This window comes from Olea europaea, chromosome 5 (assembly GCF_002742605.1).
Source record: "Olea europaea var. sylvestris chromosome 5, O_europaea_v1, whole genome shotgun sequence".
Classification (NCBI taxonomy): domain Eukaryota; kingdom Viridiplantae; phylum Streptophyta; class Magnoliopsida; order Lamiales; family Oleaceae; genus Olea; species Olea europaea.
The window spans coordinates 10151362-10173432 of record NC_036241.1 but is presented as its reverse complement, the minus strand read 5'-3'; the positions used below and the strand labels follow the sequence as shown (position 1 = coordinate 10173432).

Sequence of the window (22071 nt, the reverse complement as noted above, 5' to 3'; positions counted from 1 at the left end):
GCAACTGTCCTTTGATGAGTAGTAGGCGGACCCACATCCTTCCACGGAGTTATGGTAATCTTGTTGCTTGTGGCCGGGGTAACCATCCCCAAAGTCTTGGTGGATACAGGAAGCGCTCTGAACATCTTATTCAACAACACCCTTAAATGGATGGGTATCCCTACTAACTTCCTTTGACCATACCCAAATATGGTCATAGGATTAAGCGGAGCCTTGACTTCTGCCAAAGGATCAATCAAACTCAAAGTTGAATCTGGATCAGCACCTCGGCAGGTGAAGACGAACTCCAAGTTCGTGGTGTTCGACACCCCCTTCCCTTATGACGATGTGATGGAACAACCCCTACTCTTCAGCATGAGAGCAGCAGTTTCCCTATATCACTATTCTATCAAGTTCCCCACATGCCATGGTGTGGGAGAAGTTAAAGGAAACAAGGAGTTCACTGAAAGATGTCAATGGAAAACTTGTGCTAGCCATCAACGCAGCTCCCCGGGAGTACATATGGCAAATATATGGGAATCCGAACTCATTCCCTTAGACCCACGGACCAGGATTGAAGGCGGAGAACCCGTTGAAGAACTAGAAGGAGTTCGAATCTGTGCCAATGACCAAACAAATGAGCTCAAAGTCGGGTGCGAGCTGCAACCCTCCACCCTGAGCAAGATTGTGGCTTTCCTTAAACAGAACCTTGATGTCTTCGCCTAGGATCACAGTGACATGAGAGGAATAGATCTCAGTATTGCTTGCCACAAATTACAGGTGGATCCTTCAGTTCGGCCAAAGCAGTAAAAACGTCGACCTCTGAACTCTGAAAGATATGAAGCACTCAACAAAAACGTGCAAAAGCTGTTGAACAACGGTTTCCTCTGTGAAGCGAAATACCCGAAGTGGGTCGCGAATTCGGTCATTGTGAAAAAGCACAACGGAGATTGGAAGGTATGCATAGATTTCACCGATCTCAACAAAACATGCCCCAAAGACAACTTTCCATTGTTGAGAATAGATCAAATGGTGGACGCCATTACCGGACACGAGCTAATCAACTTCATGGATGCATATTCTGGATACAATCAGATACCGATGTACGGCCTGAATCAGGAACATACCTCATTTGCAACTGACCGAAGTCTTTACTATAACTGACTGAGGTCTTTACTACTACAGAGTAATGTCATTCGATCTCAAAAATGCTGGCACAACCTACCAACGACTTGTGAATTCCATGTTTTCTCAGTAGATCGGAAAGACAATTGAAGTGTATGTTGATGATATGCTGGTCAAAAGCATCAAGGCCAAGGACCACTGTCAGCACCTAACCGAAATGTTTGATATACTGAGGAAGATTCCTAGGTTACATTGTAAACAATCGAGGAATCGAGGCAAAACCTGAAAAAATACAAGCTGTCATCTAAATGAAGCCTCCAATCAAACCCAGAGAGGTACAAAGTTTAACCGGAAGGATTGCCGCTCTCAGTCGGTTCGTTTCCAAATCTACGGACTGCTGTAAACCTTTCTTCGACACGTTACGAGGAGAAAAGAAGTTTGAATGGACCAAAGAATGCCAGGACGCCTTTAACGAGCTAAAGAGACAACTAGCCTGACCTCCGTTGCTTTCAAAACCTAAGGCAGACGAGGCCCTGAAGCTATATTTATCTGTTTCAGAGCATGCCATTAGTGCCGTTCTAACACAAGAAGAAAATGGCGTTCAACATCCGGTTTATTACATAAGAAAAGTGCTTCATGAAGCTAAGCTCAGATATTCGCTTGTAGAGAAACTGGCATTCACCCTGCTGATGGCAGTGCAAAAACTGAGGCCATATTTCTTGGAACACCCCATTGAGGTCCTTACCAACTCTCCATTAAGGCAAACGCTACAAAGGCCCCGACACCTCTGGACGGATGGTAAAATGGGCAGTAGAACTCGGACAATTGGACATCAAATACACGTCTCGTTCCTCCATAAAGGGCCAAGCACTCATCGACTTTGTCTCTGAGTTCCTAATTGAAGAACAATAGAAAGAAACCCCTTGGAAACTTTATGTCGACGATTCATCCACCAGAGAAGCCCTGATCACCGCATATTCTGCGAAGCCTTGCCATTTGACTTTAAAGCCTTAAATAATGAGGCTGAGTACGAAGCTCTCATTGCTGGAGCAAGGATGGACTCAGGGTTAGGGATCTCCGACCTAATCCTACACTGCGACTCCCAACTAGTCGTGAATCAGGTCAACGGTGTATATATGGTGAAAGAAGACAGGATGGACAACTACCTACGAGTTGTGAAAAAAGAACTTGGAAGGATCAACACCACCCAAGTCAAACGAATTCCCCGATCTCAAACAGTCACGCCGATACATTGGCCCGCCTAGCCACCAGCGAGGGAATCGAGGAGTTCGATAGCATCCCTGTGGAAAGAATATCCCTACCGTCCACCGAGCTGGATAAAGTGGTCCTTATGATGATAGACCCCAAACCAACTTGGCAGGACGAGATCATCGCTTACCTGAAAATCAAAAAATATCCCGAAAACTCTGCAGAGGCTAGAAAGCTCCGAACAAGGTCGGCCAGGTACACTTTCATTGATAATATACTATACAAACAAGGATATTCTACTCCCTTGTTAAGGTGTTTGAATGAAGAAGAAGCTCAGCACGCCCTGCAGGACATTCACGAAGGAATATCTGGAAACCATCCCGGTGGACTCTCACTAGCCCACAAGATCATATGATAAGGATACATTTGGCCTGCAATAAGACGAGATTCCCTTGAATTTGTCAAAAGATGTGACAAGTGCCAGCGCCTCGCCGCCATCATAAATACTTCACCACGCGAACTGAACCCAGTAACAGCACCTTGGCCCTTTACAAAATGGGGGGTCGACCTAATTGGACTCATGCCCATTGGAAAAGGTGGGGTAAAATTCGCCATCGTCGCAATGGATTACTTCACTAAATGGGCCGAGGCAGAGCCCCTTGCCACCATCATCGAACAAAAAACAACCAACTTTTTTGTGGAAATCAGTGATCTACAAGTTCGGCATACCTCACTCTATTATTACGGATAATGAAAAACAGTTCCACAATGCACGACTTTTGGATTTCTGTGAAGAGTTCAGCATCAAGAAACATTTCTCATCACTGAACCATCCACAAGCAAATGTCCAAGTCGAACCCATTAACAAGATTATTAAGCACACATTGAAAGTAAAACTCGACTTGTTTAAAGGAGGATGGGCCGAAGAACTCTCCAGTGTGCTATGGTCTTATCGCACTACTGCAAGGATGAGTACGGGAGAAACCCCGTTCACACTGGCTTTCAGCATAGAGGCCTTGATCCCACTGGAAATCAACATTCCCTCGCTGCGCATAACTGATTACGACGAAGAAAGGAACCACATAGGTCTTCGCACGGAACTCAACCTAACCGAGGAGAAAAGGAACAACACTGAACTCAAGAATGTCGTTTACAAATAGCGGAACACCAAATACTACAATCAAAAAGTGCGAAAAAGAGAATTTGAGGTAAGATCCCTCGTCTTATGAAAGGTATTTCTCCCCACAAGAGAGATCGGCAGTGGATGCCTAGGTCCGAATTGGGAAGGTCCCTATCTGATAACGAAGGTCCTGCTAAAAGGGGCATATGAACTGAAAGACTTGGGGGTTAGACCCTTACCCCATCCTTGGAATGCCGAACACCTTAAGCAGTACTATCAATGAACAGAAAAAGCCCATATAAAGCCCCCTTGTAATGTCAATCACATCAATAAAAAGGGACTTCCTATTTTTTAACATTTTACTCAGCGATCTGTCAGAATCTTATAAAGCTTTGCTCTATACGCAGGCCGATCTAAGGTCGTATGTGCTGCAACACTTTGTGAAAAATTCCTCCTAAGGAATCTGATAAAGCCCTGCTCCATAGGCAGGCTGATCTAAGGTTGTATGTGCTGCGACACTTAGTGGAAAATTCCTCCTAAGAAATCTTATAAAGCCCTGCTTCATATGCAGGCTGATCTAAGGTCGTATGTACTGCGACACTTAATGAAAAAATCCTCCTAAGGAATCTTATAAAGCCTTGCTCCATACGGAGGCCGATCTAAGGTCGTATATGCTGCGACACTTAGCGAAAAATTCCTCCCAAGGAATCTTATAAAGCCATGCTCTACACGCAGGACGAGCTAAAGCCGTACGTGGTACTACACTTAGTAAAAAAGCCCAATGCATAAGCCTGATTTGGAAAGCAGGTACTACACAACTAAGTAAAATTCATTCAAGGTAATTCTACATGCTATTGTAACGCTCTTACAAATTTGGCAAAGTTTGTGAGGTATTGTCAAAAAAGACAAAATAAAAGAAACCGTACGAGCATATACAATTATCCATTCCAAACAAAATGTTATAAAAAGTCAAAAAAAAGTTCACTCATAAGCCAAGAACATATTGCAAAACTAAATACCAAAAACAATGTTTTTAATCGCCTAGAGGTCTTGAGGGGCTGGGATATTATTTTCAACATCCTGGGCTGCCGGTAATACCCGGACTCCAGCAGACTCAGACAACCTCCACAGCTCCTCCTTCTGCCCCTCCAGCGCCTCATCCAGAAAGGCCACATCAAAATCATGCCTCTCCTTCCTGATGTGCCCCACCAACTCCTCTAGTGCTACCACGTAGACATCCTGGGCTACGACGTCAAACTCGGAGGACTCCTTCCAGGCCTCCACCGCTCAGTCAACCTTGTCCTCAGCCTCTTCAACCCTTTTAGTGGCCTGCCTTACCCTTTCGTTGGCCTCTTGTACCTTCTAGATGGCCTCTCTGACTTTGCCACGCTCCTCTTCTGCCCGAGCTCTGGCCTCTTCCTCCGAGGCCCTCAATGCCTTGATCTCCCCCATCAATCTCTCATTGACATCGAGCCTGGAGTTCAGTTCGATCCCCATCTGATTCAGCTTCTCTTTATACTCCTTATCCCTCAGAGCGAACTGGACCCTTTCAATCTCCATGCTGTTATAAAGATTGAAGGCCTGATCCTTTGCCTCTATGAGTTTGTCCAGCTCGGACTTCACCAGTTTTTCAAAAATCAAAAATCAAGTAAGTCATTAAAACAGTTATAAAATTGATCAAAAATCAAGTAAGAGGTATACCTTATCTGCCACTGCCATCATCTATAAAACTGATTGGTGACCATAGAGTTGAGCAGTGACCAAGGCCTCACCAATGGGCATCTCATTTAGATAGCCCTGCTCTCTCTCACCCCAGCTCCGAGTAATCAGATTGACCGACTTCTTCAAAGGTAAAGTGAGCACGGCAGTCATTCCCCTGGAAGGAGAAGAGCTTGGAGATAATCTAAAAATATTTCTGGTCTGTGTCCCACCAAACTTTCCCAGCTCGGCCTCTGTAAATCTGGGCACCGATCCTGTAAGTTTACAGAATTGGTCCCGACAGCAGAAGAGGCAGCTGGGGAAGGCAAAGGAGGAAACGACAGGGTAGGGCTCAGTAAAAGCACTGCCTCAGGAATTCTCAGTGCTGTCGGGGGCGCAGATCGGTTCCTCTTCAATGGAACCTCCTCCTCCACCTCTTCAGAACAGCTCTCTAACCGTTCTGATACTTCTATCTTCTTTCCTTTAGCCGTAGCAGTAGCCTTTGCAGCCTTGTAGCCCCGTATCTCGTCCTGATGATCTGAGAAAGCAGTGAACCGCTCAATAAATATGTAAATACATAAAGAAATCACAATCGCGAATGAGGGTCAAAATATTACCTAAACTGGATGGAGCCGAACTTGAAGCTCGTACTTGCAACAAATCGGCCCGGTATAAGTTCGAATTTGAGATCACAAATTCACAGGACCTTTAGTTTTTAGGTAATGATCTTATTACCTCATCTCGTCTCTGTGTATCTTTGGTTAACGTCTCCTTCTTGTAATCTGCACAAAGGAAAAAATACCGAGGTCAGTATTTCGTCAACATCACCTTGCTAAAAGACTAAAGCCCAAAAAGACACTTACATAACGAATGATAGAGCCCAAAAACCACGTCCTCCCTATTCATCTCGACAGAATGAAACTGCCACTCCCCTGATACATAGAACCACTCTTCCTTCCATTTCTTAATTAAGGAAGGGGTCTCTAACACCAGAGAACCTCCCGTCCTAGGCCTAACGCTTGTGTACCACCAACCCAAGTTCTTCCCATCCTCCTTAAAAGTAAACAGAGAATCGAACTGCTGGACACTTAGCTTGGGATTCTCCATTTGGTTCCACAGAATAAGGGTGGCTATTAAGGTTCGCCACCTGTTAGGGAATAGCTGCGTGGGAGCTATGCCCCAGGAAGAAAGGAATTTATGAATTGCCCTAGGAAAGGGAAGCCTAAGATCGGCCTGAAAGATAGCCAAGTTCAGAGCAACACATCCCTCAAGAGGAGTGTCAGCCCGGTCAGATGGTTCTGATATTATCATCACTACCAAACTAGGGACGGCGTATTTAGCTTGCCAGCTGGCTAACACATCCCCTGTCACAACCGACCTATAAGAACTCACACCCTACTCCCCAGAATTACTCTACTCAACATCCTTACTGGATCTACCGGCTCCCTTGGAACCCTCACATCCTAAGTCCATCACAAGATGCTCTAAGTCGATCGGGTTAATTATGGAAATAGGAACAGGGATAAAAACTTCCCTACAACTAGAAGACGAACTCGTCGAAAAGGAGACTGACTCTTCCTGCTGGTTGCCCCAGGAATGAACTCTAGACTCGTCTGAACTCATGTATAAACTAGGAAACAAAGCACAAACTGAAAGGAGGAAGCAGATAAGAACAGAAGAATACCTGGGAAACGAACTGGAAAAATGACCTCACTCAAATACGAACTCAGTTGCCCAAATTTTGAGAAAGTAAAACCAGCAAAATAGGAGGAGAAATGACTGACCAAAAAGGAATTTAAAGAAAGAGAAGCTGAGAGGGCGCGATTTGAACCGTTCATCCAGAAATATAGGGAAAAAATCAACGGCTCAAAAGCTTGAGAGACAAAACGACGTAGTTTTAACCAAACTTGCTGAAGAAGCTACTTATAAATGGCGTACAGCTCATCCACCTTAAAAGATGACACTTGTCACAGCAATAAATGTACTTCTTGGAGAAAGCGTCACTGAGAGCAGCCCCCCTACCATAGAACTGACCTGGGGGGGTAAATATTGACATCCGAACTCCGACCTAGTAAAAACAGTTCGCTAACCCCACCTCAGTTAAACGTAAGTTCGGCCCATACTCCCAGGTCGGAGTTATCCACCGTTATCTTAGAAAAATATCATAATTACCCCTTGTCACATCACCCTATCAATCAGATACACTTGCCACAGGTGATGTCATCGTCACCTGGAACAACCAATTCCAAGTCCTCGAACTCTAGCCCCTCACAGGTCATTATTACCTGGGTAACACATTGACACATGACCACCGACCTAATCGACCAATCACAGGAGAATTCGACGATCTGAGTTCCGAGCTCGACACTGTTGCTGATTTGACTGATTTGATGTAAATTTCGGTTGGAACTATGTATAAATAGTTGAATAAGACTCTTGTAAAAGACAAGTGAATTCATATAACAACTTATGGCATAATCACACAAAAATGACATTTTTGTTGTCTTTTTCAAGAATAAATCGCCTTTTTTCTTAAAGTTGGTTCAAAAATATCATTGGTAATTTTGACGTCAACAGTATACATTCCTGAGTTTTATGGATAAATCAGACTCTTATATTTCTAGTTCTGAACATCCCATGCACCCTTGACTACATTTTGAGTCACATCATCTAGAATGATGTCAATATAACCCCCATTTGGCCCCTATTAATTTGTATTATAATGGGAGGAATGGCTTCTTCTTTTTTTCTTTTTTTTTTTTTTAAGAAAAATGGATGATTGTAAAAGAATGAAAAGTTTTCAATTTATGTATACTATTATTTATTGAAAATTATGTGGTTGAAAATAGAAGAGCGAAAAATTTAATATGATGAGATTTAATGGGGGTCAAACAGGGGTTTAAAATTCTCTTCTGAGGAAAAATAAGAAATTCTTTACACGTAATTTCAATTTCATTTGTTCTTATAATAATAAATTAATATTTAAAGACTTTGTACGTACTTAATTTTGAATATACATACTATTGGAAATTTAAACCTAAATTTTATTGAATAACTTGATTTGTATCTCATATGTAATTATATATATTATGAATACATAATTTAAGTAAGTTCATATACAAATATATTAATAAATACTCATATTTATAATTTATGTATGAAATCAAGATGTTAAATACAAAAATGTACTTTTGAAAATTCAAGTAACATTTAGGATATAGTTCATTAAAATATATACATCTAAAAAATTTATTATTAAATTATTATCATGTTTATTTAATAGAATGTCATGTTAATACGATAAACTAGCATTGCAATATTCAAAATAATAGCATAATATCCTTTTTAATCTTTTGATATGTGTACTTATAAATAACGATTTTATTATATCAAATACTTCATCTAAAAGTACAGGGAAAAAAACACCACTTATAAAAATAAGTAAATTTATATGATTAAAAATTAAACTCAAGCTTTGTATATAAACACGTCAATACATATTCTTGTAGTCTAGTTTGAGAAAATTAACTGCAATTAAGGGTAAAAAATTTGATCATTTAAGGTATATCAATCTCATATAATTGACCTAAAAAACGAAATTATTTTTTAAAGCCAATAACAGGATTTTTGTCTAAAATTTGGTAGGGTTTCGCCACCTTTTAAGGAAATTTTGGATGCGTTTTTTGTGGAGAAGAAAGCCTATATGTTTTCTTGTGTTATGTTGGCTGAACAATGTACTTCAATTGGTCAATGCTAACATTTTCCAGAGCGCTAACCTCAAGTTTTGCCTTGACCCAAAACTATTTTTTGATAGTGGAAAATGGATATTAAGAGGGTGTTGGAGACCCATTTTTACGTAAAAATGTATTTTAGAATAATAAATGGATGTGAAATGTGTGATTGAAAAATAATGAATTTTTTTATTTACGTGTAATATTATTTTAATAAAGAATGCGTAATTGAAAAGAAGAGAGGGAAAAATGCATTTTGAAAAAATAGTACCAAACGGGGCCTTAACTATGTCAATCTTTAAAACTTGTTCAACTTCCATTTTATTCTCTCTTTCCAAAATCCCTTCTTGGGTGTAAATGACCCTATTCATAGATGATTTTTGGACCTTCGATCATTTATGAGTTGACTCTCTACTATTATGTTGAAAGTCATGAGCAAGTCTAAGTTCCAATATTCTTATTGAGGTATATTTTTCAATGACATTTGTCATGCAATTTCTCATGTATATGCAGGGGCGAACCAGGGGACGGGGGGTCCTATAGGGTGACGTGACCCTCTAGTTTGTGTTAATTTTTTTTTTAAAATCAAAATCGAAGCCCTAAATTGTGGGAAAACCAACAGATTGGCAAAAAGTAAACTCTACACTCCGTCTCTCTCTCCCACTCCGGCACTCCCACAGCCACAACCACAAGCAGCACACCAACATTGCTTTTGCGAGACTGCACGCAGCGACTGCACTCCGTGACTGTGAGTTCGTGTCCGTCTGTAGTCTGCTCTCTCACACTTTAGCACAGACAGTAGTGAACACCAAATTTCTGCTCATCTCTCACTGCGAGAAGCTTCACCTCTTGGCTCGACCACCATCTGCCACTTTCTTCAAATTGTAAGTCTTTGTTATGTTAAAATCAATTTCCATCTTTAATTATATATTTGCATCGACGTTTATGTTGGGATCCTTGTCAAATTAAACCCTGATTTCATCTTCTTTTTACCTATTTATTAATACTTTTATAAAATTTTAAAGATGTCTTTATAATTTGCGCATTCGAGTAGAGCGATTGATTCTCTGTGTTTACGACGAAAATTAGTTTAGAGTACAACATGAGCAGCACTACTATTACAGATGCACAGTCCCGCACTCGGCCAGCAGATTCCAACTCTGTCTCTCTCTTGTTCCAGACTTCGGACTTCCAGACCTAAGACCCCTGTTGCAAGCTTGTCGAGTGTCGACTATCTGCCACTCCATTGGCCACTGCTTTAGCCTTTGGAGTAACTTCCCTACCTATTCGATAATAATTTTTCTGAAATGAATAATAGCTTCCGCCGGCTCAATAAATTTAATACTTTGTTTTGTTTGATTACACGACTGCACAAGCCACAAGGGAAAAATAAATAATAGCTTTCGCCGTCTGCCATCTTCTTGAATCTTGAAGTTGAAGGTGTGTCCATTCTATTTGCATTCCTGATTGAGATTGTGATTGGCTGAGTTAGTGATTTGTTATTAATTGTTTTTTCTAATTTTTGATTTAGTTTCCATGTAAGTTGTAACTGTGTTTTCGATTTAGGGATTTTTTGATTTAGGAATTTAGGGATTTTTGATTTAGGGCTTTCTTATTTATTTGTGAATTGACTTAGGAAGAGTGAAACTTTGTTTGAATTTTGTTAAGTATGATTGAGATTCTTAGAAGAAGAAACTGATTTAGGGATTTTTTTTGATTTAGGAATTTAGGGATTTTTCGATTTAGGGCTTTCTTATTTATATGTGAATTGATTTAGGAAGAGTGAAACTTTGTTTGAATTTTGATAGGTATGATTTAGATTCTTAGAAGAAGAAACTGATTTAGGGATTTCTAATGTTGTCGATTTTTTGTTTGTATCAGTCATGGAGAAATACTTTAAACGTAAATCTATGTCTTCCTGTGATGAGCAAAATGTCAGTGAAAGGAACGATCGAGAGAAAAGGGATCAAAATAATGTTAATGTTAATGTTAATGTTGATGTTGATGTTGATGTTGGGGATGTTGATGTTGGAGATGTTGGGGGTATTGGAGATGTTGGGGATGTTGGGAACGTTGGTGGTATTGGAGATATTGGGGATGTTGATGTTGCACAGCTTCCCTCAGATCCTGGATTAAGAGTTTCAATACAGAATTATGATATTAACGTTCGAGACGTGATTCAAAGAGCATATGTGCAAAGGGGTCTTTGTCAGTCTCGCAATCATGCGTTTCCACCCACAAGAATGGGTAACAAAGACAAGTGATTTTGTATTTCGTGGTATAATGAGTATCCTACTTAGTTGGAATATAGTATAGCAAAAGATGCAGTTTTTTGCTTTTACTGCTATCTTTTCAGTTTGAGTGGTGGTTCATTTGTTAAAGAAGAATTTTCAAATTGGAAAAAGAAAGAATATATTAGAAAACATGTTGGGGCTTCATGTAGTGCACACAATCAAGTTCGGGTTAAATATAAATTGTTCAAGAATAAAAAACAAAGTATTTGAACCTATCTCATTAAGCAATTGCTTCAAGCTCGAACAGATTATCGAATTCGATTGAATGCGTCAATTGATTGTGTTAGATTTCTTGTACGACAAAGGCTGGGATTTCGTGGACATGATGAATCTGAATATTCAAACAATCAAGGAAACTTTCTTGAACTATTGCATTGGTTGTGCAATCATAAATGCTAAGATTAAGGTCGTTGCTTTGACAAATGAACCCGAGAATTGCAAATTAACATCACTGAGAGTGCAAAAAGATATTGTAAGTGCTATTGCTTATGAATGTCCACGTGTGATTATCAAAGATGTTCGTGATAGTTTCTTCTCAATTTTAGTTGATGAATCTTGAGACGTTTTAGTGAAGGAGCAAATGTCAGTTGTCATTCGTTATGTGAAGAATGGGTGTGTATTGAAACATTTTATTGGTGTCATTCATGTTTCAAGTACCATAGCTCCTCACTTAAAGCTGCAATTGATCAATTATTTTCAACACATAGCTTAAGCATATCTAATTTGAGAGGTCAGAGATATGATAGAGCTAGTAACATGCAAGGTGAGTATAATGGCCTCAAAGCACTATTTTGAAAGAAAACTCAAGTGCTTACTACATTCATTGTTTTGCTCATCAACTTCAACTAGCACTTGTAGCTGTGGCCCAGAAACATCCAAAGATTGAAATGTTATTCACTACAATACACAAATTAGTGAATAATGTTAGGGGATCAGCTAAATAGAGTAATCTTATTCGAGAGAACGAAAGATTGAAAATTTTTGAATCACTCAGTGTTGGTGAAATATCAAGCGAACGGGGTCTCAATTAAGAAATTACACTTCAGCGTCCTGTGATACACGTTAGAACTCTCACTATAGTTGTTTGATTAACTTAATTGTCATGTTTCCAACCATAGTCGACGTTATTGAGAGGATAGCTTCTGACACTACAAGTACTGGAACAAGATGTGATGCATGTATTTCATTGGAGATGATGTTAAGATTTGAATTTGCATTTAATCTACATCTCATAAAAATGATTTTAGAGATTTCAAATGAATTGTCTAAAGCTTTACAAAGAAAAGATTGGGATATTGTCAATAGTATGAGATTTGTGTAAATATGTAAAGCTCAGCTCCAAACCATAAGGGATGATGGATGAGATTCTTTTTTTGGACTGGGTTGTTCGTTCTGTGAAACTCATAATATCAATGTTCCCAATATGGATTATATGTTCATAAATCTAGGTCGTTCACAGCGTGAGACAGTGACAAATTTGCATCATTTTCGGGTAGAAATGTTTTATGCCATCATTGATATGCAATTTCAAGAGTTTAATGATCATTTTTCTGAGGTGAACATTGGCTTGCTCTTTTATGTTGCGTGTTTGTCTCCAAATAACATTTACTGCTTTTGACAAGACAAAAGTGTTGCGACTATGTCAGTATTATCCAATAGATTTTGATGCAGTAGATATCTTCGAACTTGATGATCAATTAGATACATATATTCTTCATATGCGCACTTTCGAAGATTTTGAAGGATTACAAGGTATTAGTGATCTTACATAGAAGTTGGTTGCGAACAATAAACATAAGGTGTATCCATTAGTCTACAAGCTTGTGACATTAGCTTTAGTTCTTACCGTGGCTACTGCTACAGTTGAGAGAGCATTTTCTGCGATGCCTTATGTCAAAAATCGTCTATACAATCGAATCGGAGATCAATGGTTAAATGATAGTTTGATTGCTTATATTGAGCAAGATATTTTTTATAAGATTGAAAATGATGTAATTGTAGACTGTTATCAAAGTATGAGAACATGTTGACAACAATTGTAAGAAGATATCTCGTACTTTAAATTTTTCGTCACTTTTTTGGAAAGTTTGATTGTGACCCCCTGGTTCGAAATGTCTGCGTCCGCCCCTGTGTATATGCTTGTTTTTCAATACTAATATTTATGTTGATGGCGCCATAATTTTTCTCTAAAATGACATCCATGCTTCCAGTTTGTCCTTTACTTCCACAGTTTTGGACGAGGCTTTTGAAAATTTACTTGCCCAATGCTTGTGGTCCATGTTGTAACTCCCGAAATCTATTTCATTTTTATTATTTTATTTATTTGTCACAAAAATAGACTTGAAGTGTTACCAAAAAAATCTTATTTATCTAATTTAAGCGGAAATTTCACTTTTGTTCAACATTTGAAATTTGATCGATAATTCGATAATGATTAACCAACAATTTAAGTGAAAATTTTCATATTAAATAAAAAAATCTTGAAACACTACAATTTCAAACCATCAATTTAAATTTAACAAAGAACGTCAAATGCTTGAACACTAAAAAATTATTAAATAACGTGTATAAAATCATTTCTAAAAATTTCACTTAGCGACCGCATAAACATCATTCGATCAATCTTCCATGCATCCACATAACTTGTTCTAATCTAAAAAGTTATTGTAAAATTGAGTATTTTGAAAAAAAAAAAAAACACATAGTAAAAATTCATGCATATTCTTATTTAATATGATATAAATATAAAATGACCTAACATACCGATATTTCTAGATTTAGAGCAAATTGGTCGCGATATCCAATAGTTCAAAAAATTTCTTAAGAATTTTTATACCCCGTAGGATTTAATATTTGACCTAACGATATATCTCGAAAGATTTAATATAGAAATCGACTCAAAGGCCTTATAATAATTCATGCCAAAATTTATATAAACATCAAGAAATAAGAATTTACCACATTTGCACTATGTACTCTTATCTCAATTGACACTAGAGAAATTCTGAAAATAGCTTGTAAAATAAAATGATATTCCTCTTAATAAAGGAGTGTGTGTAGATGTGTTAAATACCAATTTCTGTGTGGGTAAAGGAAAACTTCTCACTTCAATACACATGTTTGGGAATACACTGATTATGTGTATATTATATTCACAAAAGCATACCGTTTATTTGCGTGAAATTGAAACGTAATTTTGACTTACCGAAATAGAATTTGAGAAGCAAAACAATAATAGTTATCGAATCCAAATGCATGAATATGGATCTCCTTCGTTTCTTGAACGAAAGCAAGTTATTCTTTGAATCAAACATTGCAGAACAAACATGTAAATAATGTTAATCAGTTTTTGAAATCGAACCATAATTAAGAGAAATCAGAAAATGAAGAAAGAAAGATGCAAGTGATGAATTTTTGGTCGAGGCAAGTGTTTGACACTTTGTCCTTAAGATGAATTTGCCCTGCATCAGTGCTAGCAGTTTTTCGGCAATCATCTCCTGAGATACAACGACTACGTCAAGCCATAAGAGCACTCCAAATGATTTTGACCAGCGAACTCGAACGAAATTTTCTCTCTACCATAAACATGACTTTGATTCAAAACATAATCATTTCTACAAAATATTTTAAGTAACTTGACATGAAATGAATAATATGGAGTTATAGAATGAATTGAGATTCCTGAATGATTAAATCCAAACATATGGGGTCAATATATAGATGTTGAAAATGTTTGTCTCAAAAGACACAACCTATGTAAGAGACACAACTATTGGAATTAGTATCTATATATAAAGAGACACGTCTCTTGAAAAATGATAATGTCAAAAGTCATAATCTTTCATATAGAAAGATACCTTTTCAGCCAAATAATTTCTATAATATTCCATAATATTTTATGTACTTTTCCAATAATTCACGTATTTAAGTGATTTAAATTTAGCTTAATTTTTCATTCACCAAATAATACAAAATTTCCAGCAAAATTTCAACAATCCCCCACATGAATGAAAATTAATGCAAATATCTATGCAGACACTAATAGAAAGAGTGAAAAACTCTGCATCAGGGATGGTTGCTTCTGGCCTCGAACCTCCCTTAGTGAAATATCATCGGACTTACTCGGCTAATTGGTGAACGTGATGTTTTGAACCATTCAGCCTTTAGTGTAAGCAAAGACAACAATACTCACACAATATTTTCCCTAAACCATTCATGGTTCTCATAATTTGGTTCATTTTGGCCCTGAACCCTTCTTGGTTCTGCGAGTATTTAGAGAATTTAAGAATTGAATAATTCTCATTGAAGCGACCCCACTTCACAATCATATAGGTGACCTTCTATTAAGAGTATTTTGCCCACTCCACTTGACTTAATCAAGATATAGAAATCATTAAAAGATTATCTTAATCTCTTGCAACTCTGCAGAAAGCACTTTAATATCATATGAATGAGTTAAGAAATTATTTTCCTTAGTGCTTCATGGAATTCTCATAACTTAGTTGTCCCTTTGAACCAAGATCTTAGGATCTCCAGTCAACAAAGTAAGGTTACCATTACAAGGACTCTAACTTAGTAGGCTTCAATCTCATTCCTTTCAATATGCAGTATACTTAATCTCTCGGTAAATCTCTTAAAGGTACCACGAGTTTACACTACTGAGATCATCTGCTTAATGGTATTATGTCTATGACTTATACGTCTAGACCTACCATTACATGTGACTTAATATCTTATCAAATATTGTTAGCCAATTGATTCATTTGATAGATACAAATTGTCCCCACCAAGAAATCATCTCATGAAACTATATGCCTCATTCGCTTTATCTAAAACTTTATCAATTTTCAAACACGGTTGAAGGATTTCTATCAAACACTACATTAGTTAATCACTTTTACTAGTGGATTTCAGAATCAAGGGTATTCAATATCATCATTGAAACATTACTGTGCATTTGAACTTTATGAATATTCTTCATATATTCTAAATGTTATTGCTTGTCTAAACAAACGCCATAATCAGCTTTTCAACCTATTTTATCCACTTTAGACTTAGTATATATCATCCTTATAATTAGTATAAGGGTTTTCTATCTTTCCACCTTCATAAATATCGTTCTGTGATTATAAGATAAAAGCAAACGTAACAGTTAAACTGAGTTACTCCCACAATTCCTCAAGTACGAATACTATGCAATCTAGTAATGTTGCATCCACAAGTTTTTAACTTTCCATTTCAAGTTCACAAGCATTAAGTTTAACCCCCACATTCTTTGGTTATACTTAAACTTAGAGTTTATCAACTATTTCATAGTTCAATTCATAGTATCCGTATCGAGTGCTTTGTGAAAGTCTATGTACTTTCAAAGTAGTGATCGTCAACTTGCATATAACGTACTTCAATCTAATTAACTTTGATCATCCAAATTAAATCAAAGCCATCATATAGACCAACAATGCTTTCAAAATATATACCAACTTAATTGGTTTCATGATTGATGTCAAATTCAACAATAAAAAGAGCTAAGCATTGCAACTTCTTCAAATATATGTAACTTATCATATTTGTGACATTTCACATGATAGTGTCATTTTATAAGGTACATATTCACCTTATTCACCATATTCAATTTTGAATGAACGAATCAACCATATGTTGAAAAGTTGTATTCTCAAGAGACATAACCCTACAAAAGGACACATCTCTTGAATTAATCTCTATGAAGAGACATACCCATTGGAAAATACTCATACCAAAAGTCATGATTATTCATATGAAAGGACGCACCCTTTCATCTAAATTGATCGTAAAATATTTTTCATATTTTACACAATTTTCTACAATTTCAAATAATTAAGTGGCTTAATTCTCATTACTAAATAATGATATCCACTTAAATCATCTCACTTAATTTTATCAAATTAATTTAGGCTATCATTATAGTCAAAGTTAGTATAATTTCAATAAGATATGAAATTTTAACCAACTAATTTACCATACCGTTATCATATTCCAATCAAAGGAATCGTCATGAAAATTCATATACTTTCATCAAATAGTACTCCTTCCACAATTTTGCATGCATAATGTCAATTAAAATGTACTAAAGAACCAAAACAAATTAAAATAAAATATGTCATTTGGTTTATGCCTTTCCCATGTTTTCATACATGCCATTACTATGGTTAACCAAATTCTCATGATTCCTTTCACTATTTCTAGCGAACAACTTTCCTATAAAGGAAATGGAAAAATCTAGAAATGATATAACATGAGTATAAATCCACATTTAATCTGATTTTTTAATTGTGTTCATGTAATATATCAAATGCATAACAAATTAATCATTAAACAATCATCAAGCCGAGTAGATCTCGTTTCTATCACAATTGCATGGAACCATATGCACCTTTTCAAAATAAGCCAACTATCTTGGACAGACACATGCTGAGTCTTGGACAGATACATGCTGGGTTAGCCATGTAGTATCGGTTGAAACCATAAATGATACTTTTTTGTCATATACAAACAGATGGATGGCATTATCTCACAGTTTTATAATAACCGTCAATCAACTAAACAGTCAAATATATACACAGTTAAATATATATTAATGCGGATTCACGGAATGCAACTTCTGTGTCATGATAGTATTTCCACAAAATACAAGAATCGCCTTTGAAGACCAAAATGAACAGAAGAAGTGTATATGCATTTGACATTTATTTATTCACAACCATTCTAATCAATTGAAATTTATGACATTCAAGGGATCTGCTTTTATGCAGCCCATATTTAATATCATCCAACATGCTTCGCAATGACCAAACATCTTTAATTTCATGCAAGTTTTGGCACAAAATAAATGGATACACCCATTGTATTAAAATTATGCTAGAAAATAAATTGCTAACATATGAAATTAGTATACAGTTAATTATTTTGGGGTCATCCAATGGTGACATAATTTCCAGATGTCCCATGGGTCGGCAGAAACTGATTATGGTATCCTTAAAAATGTTGCCGCTCTTTAATCCAGAAAATGCATGCAACTTGATAACATAATTTCAAAAGATCACACGGTTTTAGAAATTAATAAATTATCTTTAACCGTCATGCATTTCATGCAGAGGATTCAACAGAATGACAATTTTAATTCTTCCAAAGTTAAATCGTGTATAATTCGAGATTATTATGCACAACGAATACAAAAATTCATCTTAAGATTGTTTGAGAATACACCGATTATATGCATATTATATTCACAAAAGCATACCATTTATATACATGAAATCGAAACGTAATTTCGATTTACTGAAATTGAATTTGAGAAGCAAAATAATAATAGTTCCTGAATTCGAATGCATGAATATAGATTCATCTCTTTCGATTCTTGAACGAAAGCAAGTTATTCTTTGAATCAAACATCGCTGAACAAATATGTAAATAATGTTAATCAGTTTCTGAAATCGAACCATAATTAAGAAAAATCAGAAAATGAAGGAAGAAAGATGCAGGTGATCAATTTTTGGTTGAGGAAAGTGCTTGGCATTTAGTCCTTAAAATGAATTTGCCTCACATCGGTGTTAACAGTTTTTCATCAATTATCTCCCAAAATACAAATATCACGTCAAGTTATAGGTGCACTCCAAATGACTTCAACCAGTGAATTCGAACCGAATTTCCTCTCTACCATAAACATGTCTATGATACAAGACATAATAATTTCTAGAAAATATTTTAACTCTATATTATTCATTTCATGTCAAGTTACGTATGAAATGAATTGAAATTCTTGAATGATTAAATCCAAACATATATGGTCAATATATATATGTTGAAAATGTTTGCCTCAAAAGACACAACCTATGGAAGAGACACAACTATTGGAATTAGTTCTATATATAAAGAGACACGTTTCTTGAAAAATGATAATGCCAAAAATCATAATCTTTCATATAAAAAAACACATTTTCAGCCAAATAATCTGTGGAATATTCCATAATATTCTACGCACTTTTTCAATAATTTACGTATTTAAATGATTTAAATTTGGCTTAAATTTTCCAATCACCAAATAATACAAAATTTTCAGCAAAATTCCAACAACACATATATTCACTTTACACTCATGACATATAATTCTACAGATTCAAACATGTTTTGATATTAATAAGGTATAATGGGGTTAATTACTATATCATTATCCTTGACTAATGAGCTTAATGGAGGTTAAATTATTAAATTTCAGATGCGTTTCATTTCCCAGGAAACCATATGAATCCATAACCCATGCATATTCTTTTTTGATTTTATTTTATTTTATTTTTTAAATAATTAATTTGGAAGTTATTTGCATTTTTTAAAAAGGTTTGGGAGTATGATTGCAATTAGATCTTTATTTTTAGTTTATTTAAATAGAACAGTATATTCATCATTTCACATATTTTTATTGAGAAATTGGATAAAATTTGATGAAAAGGTCGTTTTCCACAATGAAATATGGAAATAGGGATGAAAATGTAAAAACTTAAAGTGTGGGAACGTTTTGTGCTGATAATCCTTTTTTTTTAATTGTAATTTGTTTAATTTATCTTCTCATCTATAAACAAACAAACAAATAAATAACATACTATCCGGTTAAATAATCTTATATGTTTTGAGGGATCAAAGATATGAAACAAAATTCTTATTTTCTTCTCATCCTATTTTCTCTGTGAATGAAAGGCGATTTTTGGAGACCAAATGCAGTGCTTTGATTGCAATTAAATTGAAATTAAGATATCCATCTGTTGCAAATTAAAGTTTAGTTATCTAATTATAACGGAGACGTAAGTTAAAATTACTGAGCAATTAACCATTTTTTTTATGATGGGAAACCCGCAGCCGTTATCCTTCTGGTGTGCACTGGGTAAACCATCGGGCTAATGCAATAGCTTGCATATCACGCCAGCTAAGTAAACCGTAATAGGAAAGCCCTATACAATAGACTCGATCGAGAAGTATTTGTAGGAGGAATCGAACTTGCAACCAAAAATCTCCGCGCACACCAATTTTTTTTATATTGGCTTGCAAGGATTACTACGTTTGCCATCCTTAATTTTAATGGTCATCTAAGCATGTTATATTACGTATGGATGACAAGTGGATTAGTTGGCCTTCACTGCCTCCCATCCCGTTGAGAATTCTTAGGAGATAGGGCGGTTAAACGACCATATTCCCGTCTCCATCCCGATTTCTCGATGACACGGGCAAGGCTATGTATTTTGCCTTCCCTACAGTGACACGTGTTCTAGAGATCATATTGAGTTGCTTTCATTACAATTAAGTTGTACTCAACTGACTTGAATGCTGCGAATTTAAGTTCATTAATTAGAAATTCGATGACCATGCAATTAACCAAGGAAAAAGGCAATATATTTAAAATCGACCCGGTCGTCAACTTGAAAAAGAGAAAGAATCAAGGGTCAAAAAGTTGGATCGGTGTCGAACCAGGATTGAAGAAATGATTTTTAAAAATTAAAAATATACATTTGCAAAATTAAAAAAATATACATTTAATTTTTTTTAAAAAGATACATTTACATACGTTTAACTAGGAGCAGATCACGGATTTTCTAAAAATCGGCCAGTTTAATAGGTTTTGGGATGGGTTTTTAATTACAGGTTTTATAAGTCTAGTCAGATCGATTTTGGTCCTGCTTCCTGATTTTCCCAATTGAATTGGTTGGATCGGTCCGATTTTTTAAACACTGTAAAACAGTAATTCTCCGTTTTACAAGAATTTATAAAAGATTTAATTTATAAATAAATAGAAATAATCGATGAATAAGTAAATAGTATTTGTCAATTTTATTATGTAGGGCTCATTTGATATAACTTTTAAAAAAAGCTCGTTTGACTAATTTTATGTAATTATTTCTTTAAGTTAGAATTTTTTTTTAGAAAAATTTAGTCTAGTGTGCATCCTTTGAAATCACTTTCGGAATAAAAAATTCTTTTGAAAATTAATTTTTAAATAAAAATTAAGACAGTTTCCTTGGAGCTCTTCAGAATTGGTTGGAGTGGCGAAATTCGAAGTGTTGGCAATCTACTTATACATGCACCGCGAAAAATTAAAATTATTTCGATTCCCACCGAGGATCCCTTTGTGTTTAGATGGAAATCGTGATAAAGATTGTACCTTTGAAGAATTCTGCAAACCTTTTGCTTTTCTTTTCGTTCCAGCAATCTTTATTCGTCACTCACAGCCGTCCAATTGTCCAGCCTCCAACGGTGATACATACAGAGAACAATATTGAGCTACCAGGGTTTTCTCTTCTTGTGCTAGCAAGAATAATTATGAGAAAAATCACCCGGACTGAAAACCCTAGCCATATATTTATATAAGCACAAACGAGCCTGGCTTGGTCCGGTCCGATCCAATATTTAATTAATCCATTTAATTAAATCCAGTCCGTGAATTAATTAATCAAATTAATTAATTCAGGCCTATAAATAATCAATCCAATTAATTAATTTATTCAACGATTGCTAAATTAAATAATTGACAAATTGTAATCTTCCAATTCTCTTTTGTGTGCGACCCATCAGGTTCCCGATCACGATACCTAACGACGTGAAATATTATTTTGATATAATCAAAATTGATAGATTAAAACATCCTTTTAATTTATCGTCAATTCACACTCACCGTCCCAGATTGACATCTAGCAATATGTCAGGGCAATACATGTAACGAAAAATGTCATGTGGTATGACAAAATCAAACTCGTTCGTTTACCATGAAACTATAATCCCTTCGTCAATATGATCCGATCAATTACGAGATATGAAATTGTGTCAATCCTGAATATCGATCATATCTTTCACTCCACTATTAAATCAATATAAGTCGAAAACTCCTTTTCGA

At 36.0% G+C, this 22071-nt stretch overlaps 1 protein-coding gene across 3 annotated transcripts; it reads left to right on the top strand.

Moving 5' to 3' along the window:
* Positions 1-9487: 9487 nt before the first annotated feature.
* LOC111394591 lies at positions 9488-13391 on the top strand. Of its 3 annotated transcripts, none has more exons than XM_023020491.1 (2): positions 9488-9746; positions 10744-13391. In XM_023020491.1, exon 2 carries the CDS (start codon positions 10746-10748, stop codon positions 11124-11126), a length of 381 nt encoding a protein of 126 aa, XP_022876259.1. In that variant the 5' UTR covers positions 9488-9746; positions 10744-10745; the 3' UTR covers positions 11127-13391. The 3 variants fall into 3 exon arrangements, with proteins under 3 accessions (XP_022876259.1, XP_022876258.1, XP_022876257.1); XM_023020490.1 differs by having other exon boundaries at positions 10043-13391; XM_023020489.1 differs by having other exon boundaries at positions 9987-13391.
* The last annotated feature ends 8680 nt before the right edge of the window (positions 13392-22071 follow it).

Bases quoted from the DNA above. Each gene is read 5' to 3' on its own strand.
- LOC111394591 (XM_023020491.1), top strand. From the start codon at position 10,746: ATGGAGAAATACTTTAAACGTAAATCTATGTCTTCCTGTGATGAGCAA.